This window comes from Sycon ciliatum, chromosome 2, assembly GCF_964019385.1.
Source record: "Sycon ciliatum chromosome 2, ocSycCili1.1, whole genome shotgun sequence".
Lineage (NCBI taxonomy): Eukaryota > Metazoa > Porifera > Calcarea > Leucosolenida > Sycettidae > Sycon > Sycon ciliatum.
Window position 1 is genome coordinate 28402606 of NC_088644.1, and position 10196 is coordinate 28412801.

Below are 10196 nucleotides of genomic sequence, written 5' to 3' on the forward strand. Positions count from 1 at the left end.
AACCCTGATCGGCTCAGGCGGTTGGAGCACTGCTGTAACCATGGTAACCTGGTACCGCGCGATTCGTAGCGCATGCGGGTCCGAGACAGCCAAGCTCTTTTGGAAGTTAGTTTGGCATTTCCCAGTTTGGTAGTTTGGCGGTCACTCGCAGATCTACCGTTGTTGCTACTAGCATCACTAGCAGTCATGATTTTCAAATGATTCATATTGCGCCTTTTCCTTTCAAAGTGGCAGATCTCTGGGGGCGACCTTTTGATCTTGTCTCATTTGACTAGTTTTGGAGGCATTGTGTTGACATAGCTGTATAGTGAAGATCTGTGCTGGCGTCTGACTTCCTCACCGTTGGTGGATTCGATTATGGCTCCAAATTCAAGTTCCATTCTTGCCCTCAAAATGACATGTCGATGGGTATTTGCGCCATTTCAACACCCGAGCCGAGAAAGAGCGGAAGTAACTAGTTTCTTTGCTGGATATTGGCCCGGAAGAGAACGCGCACCCACCGAGAAGAACCAATGGCAATGGTGAGTGTGCTAGCAAAATGAAATCAGTTCTGAGATGTGCGCGCAGGCATGTCAGCACGCCAGCAGCTACATGTATTTACAACTATCACTTGTGCAACGCAATCCTGCTCCTGATAGCATACTGGTGTATAGCCGCATGACAAGTAGCTACAGTGGCCTAGTGGGTGTATTTACAGATCTACTTCAGCCATGTCCATGCCCATGTAGTGATGGTGGTGTCAAACCGTGAAGCTATACTGATGTCAATAGTGTATGCTGCGCTGCTTTGACTAATAATACTGTGCTACTGTCATGCTGTTGTATTGAACAGGATGACTGGATAGACAGATTTCGGATGGGTCCTGCAGATCCTGGACCTAGACTGACGGGGTAAGTCCAGCTACTGTGATTTGCTTATGAAGGAATATGTGCTGCAAGCTGTGTGTAAGTATTGCTATTTGTTGTGACTGTCTGTGGTGCTTGGCTGTTTTGCAGAACATTTGTTGGCATATTTTGATGTGTGACTTGCTGTGCACTCCCCCAGCACCTGTCAAACTGTGAAAGTGGAGAGGAAACACATATAAAATTCCAAAAGCAGCCCCAAAAATGGAAACAATGTGATTTCATTTGAAATCATCAAACACCTGGGAAATTGCAAGTAATTGTTTGGGCAATGTGCACCTCTCTCTCTCTCTCTCTCTCTCTCTCTCTCTCTCTCTCTCTCTCTCTCTCTCTCTCTCTCTCTCTCTCTCTCTCTCTCTCTCTCTCTCTCTCTCTCTCTCTCTCTCTCTCTCTCTCTCTCTCTCTCATCGCCTTCAAAAAGAGAGCAATGGCACACATTGAAGCTCTGCGGGGATGTCTGCGTGCCTTGAACCCCCCCCCCCCTGAATCTCCCCTGATTGGGGATTATTGTAGGGATTCAACAATAATATTCTAAACCATGTGTGCACCACCTTCTTGTCTCCCTAATACTATTCATTACAGCAACAGACAAGAGATTGAGCATCAACAGCAGCAGCAGCAGCAGCAACAACAACAACAACAACAACAACAACAACAACAACAACAACAGCAGCAGCAGCAGCAACAACAACAACAACAGGAGCAGCGGCATGGCTTCAACCGACTGCTAACCATACCTCAAAGTAAGTGATATTGCTGCACTCTGGCCGTTCATTCTACAGGATATACCTCCGAAATGACCGGAGATACCATAGTATGTTGGCATTGTACTGAGGGAAGAACAACTGTGACACAAGAATTGAATGGTTTATACGTTGCAAACCATGCACTCAGCTGGGCATGAAGTGAAATTAATTTGAAACTTCCTTTCGCCAAGGATACTGGTACTGTATATTGAGTCACATTAGTTTTCCTTTTTTCTCCCTGTTTCCGTATTTTGGTATTTTTAACAGCAACATCAGCGCCAGCCCTGAACACTGGAACAAGAAGGCAGACCTTCGTCCGGTGGTGTTGAATTCAACACCACCGGACGAATCATTCATTCCATAAATTATTAGAATTATCCTTATTTATTCACAGTTTATCCTAACCGTCCATGCACATATACCTCCTATTATAATACAGATAACCAGAAATTAGTAATCAACTATTTATGGCACACATTTGTTTTCTCAATTCTTGTCAAGCATTCGCATTGTATGCATACGGCTGTTCACTTAGATTCTAGACAAATCTATACTTTAGTATATCTACTTAGCATGTAGCAAAGTACCAACGGCTTCATTCATTCTCTCTAGGAGTTGTATGGCATTCAATGTAGACGAGTCTGAACTCTGTAGTCAGGAGAATTTCCAGAGAATATCTCAAAATTTGGAAATGCGTGCTGAAGTTGCAGCTCAGCTGTGTGTGTGTGTGTGTGCGTGTGTGTGTGTGTGCACGTCTGTGAGTGTATGTGTGTGCGCGCACGTGTGTGGCGGGGAGATGTGAATATTCCTGAGCTTGGATAGTCGTCGTATGTCTGGCAAGTTAGGTTCAAATGGCCCGTAACATAATATTGCCACGATTCCAGTAGCTCCTGCTGTTTCCGCTGCCACTTTCTACCAAGTATTGTATTTCCTATCCTTCTCTTTTGTGCTCTCTCTCTCTCTCTCTCTCTCTTCTTCTTCTTCTTCTTCTTCTTCTTCTTCTTCTTCTTACAATATCCGGCAAGGATGTACCGCCGCTAAATGGTCGGCAATTCAAATTTCTGGGGAGAAATTTGACGGACAATATGAAAGAGGAGGAACAACGCAAAGATCTCGTTGACCTTACTAGATACCTCTTAAAACTGGTGCATGAAACCCACCTTGTCGGTCACCAGAAACTCTGGCTCTATCAACATCTGATCATCCCGAAAATATCATGGCACCTAGAGATACTTGACCTGTGTTACAGTTTTGCCAAAATGCTTCATCACATCAGCCTCTCCTTTATTAAAAAGTGGGCAGGCCTACCCAAGGCTGCAAACACCGCCATCCTCTTCACCGGAAATCGAGAAAGGCCAGGTCTCCGGCTCATGTGTATCACAACACTATGGAAGCAGGAGCAAACTATTAAATGGCACATTATCAAGCACAGCAAAGACCACAACATCGCTCAACTGTATTGCCATCACAGAAAACAAGAACAAACGTTCACCCGTAGGTTCTCGCCGGTTGTGGAATTGGAATGTGCCGAAACGGCCGTATGGGACACGCCTGCTTCACGTCCGCCCAGAGCCGGACTGGGCTTCGTGACACCAAAAGCACGCGCGGTAAAACCAAGGAAACAAATCCTCAATACAATCAGAGAAGGCGACTGCCAGGAGCAGCTCCGGCACCTAAAGGGCCTACAAATGCAAGGGGCCTGGACCAAATGGGCAGACACAATGTTCGAGGACATGACATGGCGGAAACTCTTATACGAGGGCTATGGAAGGACGATATCGTTCCAAATGAACGCGATACTTAATACTCTGCCTTCGCCTGACAATCTGAGACGATGGGGCAACTCTGTTGTGGACCAGAATTGCCCTCTTTGTCAGCGGACATCAACACTGAGGCACATTCTCACCGCCTGCCCTTCCTCACTCCATCAAGGAAGGTACACGTGGCGCCATGACAACGTCCTGAAACAGATCAGTAAATTCATGACAGAAGTAGTATCAGCAAAGCAAAAGTCGTCAAATACCGAGCAAACTCCCACTAATGGTACATACATTACCTTCTGTAAACCGGGTCAAAACATCCCCCATGGCGAGTTACCTCAGCGGAAAGGTCTGAGCGATGGTTTTTTGTCAGGATCACATGATTGACAGCTTCTTTCAGATCTGGACGAGAGGCTAGTATTCCCACACTTTATTGCACCTACCACGTGTCGTCCAGACATAGTTCTCTTCTCGAAGAAATTGAGAAGGGTTCTTTGGCTGGAACTCACGGTGTGTAGCGAAGACCGCATCATCCAGTCCAGGGAGAAGAAGCTGTCACGGTATCGCCACCTCAAACAGGAGTGTATGAAGAATGGCTGGGAAGTCGAGGCCCTCACAGCGGAGGTGGGAGCTAGAGGAGCCATTTCCAGCAGCCTGGACGGTTTGGCACGGGCATTGGGCGGTTGTAAGGAAAAACAGCGCCAATTAAGAAGGAACTGCAGAAACGCAGCACTAAATTCCAGCTACGTTATCTGGCTGAGGCGACGTGAGAAGGCTTGGCGCGACTGGCCACTGTTTTAAAAGTCCCCGAGAGGCAGTTTGTTGGCACTTGGTTGGCGGACAGCCACCCAGCGAGGATAGTTGGGTACCCTTCAAATCTTGGTTTTAACTCGCCACACCGGCTTCTAAAGGGCCGGGGGTGGGTGTTCGCCAACCAAGTCGAGCTTTCGTTGGGTTTTTTTTTTTTCGTTTTTCTAGTCTACTTGCTTGTGCTGCGCCGCGCTGGAGCGAGTCTATCAGTAGATGCTTTCGCCGCTTAGAGCTACTATTGCACAAAGCCACAACACTGCGCGCTGCCATTCGCTGTATGCTTTCGCTGCACCAAGCTGCTGTTAAGCTGCACGACGCCACAACACAAATTCACTACAACAGTCTCGTCCACAACTTCACTACAACAGTCTCGTCCATATTGCACTACGCTGAGCACTGGCCTGCTCCCGCTCTGAAGAGCTTTTTAGCCTTCACCGCTTTTGCTCAACCCCAGGCATTGGCCCACAGTGGCATCCGCTTCCTTTTTCTTTTTCTTTTCTCCTTTTACTTTCTCCGGCACTGCCTAAAAAACAGTCGAGACGGTTTTTTACCCACCAGTTTTTATTGGTGCGAATTACTTTCCTGCTTCTTCTTCTTCTTCTCCCTTTTTTGCACCCGCTCCTATCCCCTGCATCGCATGCCTTGTTGTTGAGTACTCATGGTGCCTTGCTCTAACTATTGAGGATTGAGTATCGGTGTAAACAGGCTGTCTAGCACTGCACTGGCGATACGCACCAAGACTTTAAGTACAGACCGTGGCTAGCATCCAAACCCTAGCCGCTAGATCTACCAAGCAGGGCACGCTAATACAGTGTTGCTCAACGAAATCCAGTTGCGTCACCCCAGTACCCGCCGGGCGTCCCGCAGCCCTAGACCGGCGAACACTGGTCTGCGAAATGGCTTTCGAGAGTGGAGATCTGGGGCGGCTACCTCTTGCTCTTGTCTCCATGTGGCTAGTTTTGGAGGTGGTGTGATACTAGGCTTGCGCGGATTGTATTGTATTGTATTGTATTGTATTTATTTAAAAGGATTCTCCAAAAGCAAATGGATGCTTATCACGGAAGTCTCCCACATAAATATCGCAAGAAAAATGGGGAAATGGGGAGAGGAGAGTGGAAGATGAAGCATGGGAAGAAGGGAAACAAGTACCTAAATATCGAGGTATAAAAGCAGGAAAGAAATCGACGAGGGAAGAAATCACCTCTGCAGATAATAGCGGGACATTTAGATGAAAAAAACCCAGCAAGGATTAATTTCAAGGAAAAAAAATTCTCAAACGGAAAAGTTCGGAATTCCAGTCAGAGAATATCTATGCTGAGAGCAATGAGCCTTTAGAGCAATGCGAAAATTGACAGAGGACTGAACGCAGCGGATGTGTTCTGGAAGTTTGTTCCATTCCACAGATAAACTGAAGAGAGGGGATTTAAGGAAATGGGCGCCAGAACGAGGTAAAACTATAGAGGACGGGTGACGACAACTAAGGGATACATTGAATTTGAAACGAATTAGCAAAGACGGAAACTGGTAAAAGACATGATGAAAATACAGCAAGGACAGAATCTGACGACGCCACTTCAGGGATGACCAGTCACTTAAGAATCTGCTTCGGGGTTTCCCACTCAGGAGGGTGCCGGGTCTTACAAAGCAGATATGAACGAGCAGCAACGGCTTGCAGTCGGTCTAACGTAAGCGAATCTGAATGGGATACGGCGAATGACCAGACAGGGACTGCGTATTCTAACAGTGGTCGTACGTAACACTTGTAGAGCAAATTCACGGTTGAAGCAGAAAGGAAATGGGCCATATGGCGCAACAGAAAAACACGACTGCGAAACTTATGGGTGATAGATTTTATATGGTCAGAAAAATTTAGTGAAGGAGTGATAGTCACGCCGAGATGACAGTGGCTATCACCTTTCTGAATAGGCACACCGTTCATTGTCAAGGGGGATGACGGGCCGGGGGCTAATGCATATTTTGAAAGGGTAGGTGGACGCATTTACTGGTGTTAAACGTCATGGCAGTAGCTGATGACCATTGACAACACTTATCAATGTCAGTCTGGAGCAATGCATGATGGATAGGAAGTGAGGTGTTTGCTGGAGAAACAAGAATTAAATTAGAGTCATCAGCAAAAAGGGATAGGGTACTAGAAGCAGGGGCATCAGGAAAGGAGTTGATGCACAGGTTAAAAAGAAGCGGGCCGAGATGGGAACCTTGGGGTACGCCAGCGGTGATGGGCAAAGGGTCAGAAAGAGTTTGGCCAATGCGAACGCAAATACTACGATCACTGATGAAGTCCTTCACCCAAGAACAGGCAGAAAGAGAACACCAACCTGAAACAGATTGAATAACTAAATGATGACTAACTCTGTCAAAGGCCTTAGAAAAATCAAGGAACTGCTGGTCACAAGAAGACTTAGAGTCAAATGCACGCGAAACAATTGAGGTAAGCTGTACCAATTGGTCAACTGTTGACCTCTTTCGACAAAAGCCAAACTGGCTGGAACTGATAATTTTATGGCTCTCAACAAACGAGTAAAACTGACGGCTAATCATAGACTCATACAATTTGGCAACTGCATTTAACAGCGATATAGGACGGTAATTGACTGGGTGAGAAGGATTACCTTTTCCCTTGAACACAGGTACAACAACGGCAGATTTCCACTCCCTGGGCTGAGTACTGGACAGCAAGCAGCGGTTGAAAAGGGCGGAAAGAGACTGTGACGTGACCTCAGCTGTTTCACGGAGGATGCGATTGTTCAGCAGTCCAGCGGTTTTACGTTGAATGGGAAGTCTGGATAGCGTGTCAAATACGGACTGCACAGAGAATGGTTGTATGGAGAACATCACAGTGGACGTGGGTGTTAAAATACCAGCTGAGTGCAGGTCAGGTGTTAGCAGTGGCGCCTGGCTGTAGCTCGCAAACACTTTGGCTAGGAGATTCGTCTTTTCCGTATTACTCGTGGCTGGGTAGGCTTGGTTGTCATGGTAGAGGTCAGGGATAACCGGAGACGGGCGATTCACATTACAAAGGATCTTTGCTTTGCGCCACCATGTACGAGTTCCATGATGCTGAGCCATGTCTCTCGCCATCCTCTCGTGATAATGGCGTTTCGCCTTCCGGAGCAAGGAAGTAAGACAGTTACGTGAGAGTCTATACGCTATCCAACTATCTGTAGATCTGAGACGTTTGGCCTTGGCGAAGAGGCGATCCCGAAGCCGCCTCTGACGATGGTGAACAGCAGAGTACCAAGGCTTGTTCGATGGAAATGTGCTTCTCCGGACAACGGGAACAAACAACGATACAGAGTCTTCCAGCGCTGTGCGCCACAATGACCAGGCCTCATCAACTGTTTGCGCATTTTGGACGGCATCTAGCAAGGGTAGTTGCCACACGTGGTTGTTAAATGCTTGCCAGTCCGTGTGGGCAAAGTCGAGCCAGGTGTTTTGTGCAGAAGATATTTGGGCTGTGGAGCCTGCTGATCGGTTGTGGACGACATCGAAAACTACAGGACAGTGATCAGATACCGGTGGGAGGATGGTGAGATGGGAGACTGCTATTGGAGCATTAGTGATAACTAGGTCGAGTAGTGATGAACTCTTACCACTTGCGGAGTAGCGGGCAGGCTGTTGATCCACAAGTTGCGATAAGCCCAGATCATCCATGTAACAGTTTTCCCCTGTTCTCTATAACTTTACACTCCCTCGCACCTCATGCGTCTTACGCCTGTCTATTAGCACCTTCATTGGCGCCATTGCCACATGTATACTATCACATTTTGCATATAACTGGTCGAGGCACGCTCAACCAGGCCTCTTACTTTTCAAGTTTGATTAAACCTGTTACACTGGTAGCAGAGGATGGTTACTACTCTGCTTTTGGCAGGTGTTCTGGTCGCTCTGCTTACGCTCCTCGTACTCGTCGTTCGGCTGATAAACGATATCAAGACCGCTCAGCGCGTTAGCCAAGGAAACCGAACGATACATCCGAACTCGGAACCGTGGGAGCCAACACCCCGCCTTACGAAAGAGCCGCCTGTGTTTGGAGGAGATTCCGCTACATTCAAAGAATGGACGTTTGCAATGGACATGGCCCTACGGTCGTTGGCACTCCCAAATGCGGCACAGAGGGTCGACTACGCGGCAGGATTTTTGACTGGAAACGCTCGTCTTTGGTTGATAGCGGCATTGGAAGCTAACCAAGTGTTTTCCGACTGGCCTGCTCTGAAAGCGGCACTTGGCGATGTGTACGGACCACGGCACAACGAGGAAACATCGCGTATGGGACTAATTTCCGCAGCGCAGCGCGGGTCGCTGGACGCATACATTGCTGCTTTCACTCGCCTCAGCCTGCAAGTGCCGGAAATCGACCACCACACCAGAGCGCTGCTGTTCGTCAGGGGTCTAGTGCCGCACATCCAGCGACAGGTCATGCGTGAGCATCCACGTACCCTGGAGCAAGCTGTCATGGCAGCAAACACCGTGGAGCAGTCGTCAGGGCCACCGGCGTCGGGGCCACCAGCCAGTAGAGAGTCGCGTTCCGTGCCCAGCTTCCGTGGTCAGGGCCTCCGCAAGCTGACGGACCAAGAGCGTGTCCAACTGCGAGCAATGGGACACTGCTTTGCTTGCAGGAAGCCAGGCCACCTCGCTAAAGACTGTACTGAGGGTGGACAGCGCTACCCAAACGCTGGTCGCCAGTAAGAAAGGGGGTGCGCTTACTGGCGACGACCCAAGCACCCACGCCGGTACCAGTCGCTAACCGGTTCGGAGCTCTGGAGGTTGAAGACGTTGCTCTCCAGGAACCTACGGAGCCGGAGACACCCATAGCTGTAGGAAATTGTCCCGTTGCAGAAAGGTGTCATGTCAGCAACGTCAGCGTCGGCAATGAACCTGAACACGACCTACTGCGTATACAGGGAAAGATCGGCGGTCGCCGTGCAGTGATGCTGATAGATTCCGGTTCGACGCATGACTTCATTGCAGACAGTTTTGTTCGAAAGCATCATCTTGACACGGATGCAAGCTCAGCAGTGCTGAGCGTAACATTGGCGGACGGCTCGACCAGCGAGGTCCCGCAGATTTCCACACGCACGCTAAGGGTGACAGTCGGGGGCTTCAGTGAGGAACAGCACTTTACTGTGTATCCCCTGACTCGCTACGACGCTATTCTTGGCAAGCCGTGGCTTACAAGGAACAACCCCAGCATCAACTTCCGTACGAACGAAGTTCAGTTGGACGGTGAGCCCTTTGTTGCCAAATTGCCTTCAGCTAACCCGCCGACAGCCGACCGGCCATCTGTGGAAAGCATGTTTATCAGTGGCCGACAAGCTCGTCATGCCCTGAGGAGTGGAGCCGAGGGGTTTCTTGCATGGGTCACTGCTGCAAACGAGGAGAATCGTTCCGGGCCACAACTCCAGGAATCAGAGCAACAAGACATCCAGAACCTGCTCAAGAGGTACCAGGATGTATTTCCAGACGAGCTGCCGAATGAGCTTCCACCGAAGAGACCAGTCGACCATGAAATCCAGATAGAAGATGGAGCCAGACCACCGTCTCGACCCGCCTACCGCCTGCCGAAACCAGAGATGGACGAGCTCCAGTCACAGCTGTCAGAATTACTTGAGAAGGGATTCATTGAGCCAAGTAAGTCGCCATACGGTGCACCTGTGTTTTTTGTGAAAAAGTCGGATGGTACTCTGAGAATGGTGTGCGATTGGCGAGAATTGAATAGAATTACGATCAAAAACAAAGCTTGTCTTCCTAATATTGATGACTTATTCGACACGATCCAGGGCAGTGCATATTTCTCCAAGTTGGACTTGCGGTCGGGGTACAATCAAATCAGAATTCAAGACTCGGATGTTTCTAAGACGGCCATTAATACGCCGTTCGGCCACTTCCAATTTAGAGTCATGGGATTCGGGCTGACTAATGCCCCGGCCACCTTTCAGTCACTCATGAACTCTATTCTG

General features: G+C 48.6%; 1 protein-coding gene across 1 annotated transcript; it reads left to right on the plus strand.

The window, feature by feature from the left end:
- Nucleotides 1-307: 307 nt before the first annotated feature.
- LOC135809545 (TATA-box-binding protein-like) lies at nucleotides 308-2313 on the plus strand. The gene is made up of 4 exons (XM_065322910.1): nucleotides 308-521; nucleotides 832-890; nucleotides 1485-1645; nucleotides 1916-2313. Exons 1-4 carry the CDS (start codon nucleotides 513-515, stop codon nucleotides 1975-1977), a joined length of 291 nt encoding a protein of 96 aa, XP_065178982.1. The 5' UTR covers nucleotides 308-512; the 3' UTR covers nucleotides 1978-2313.
- Nucleotides 2314-10196: the final 7883 nt, after the last annotated feature.

Bases quoted from the DNA above. Each gene is read 5' to 3' on its own strand.
- LOC135809545 (XM_065322910.1), top strand. The intron at 891-1,484 runs GTAAGTCCAGCT...TATTCATTACAG, and splicing joins CCTGGACCTAGACTGACGGG to CAACAGACAAGAGATTGAGC. The intron at 1,646-1,915 runs GTAAGTGATATT...TATTTTTAACAG, and splicing joins ACTGCTAACCATACCTCAAA to CAACATCAGCGCCAGCCCTG.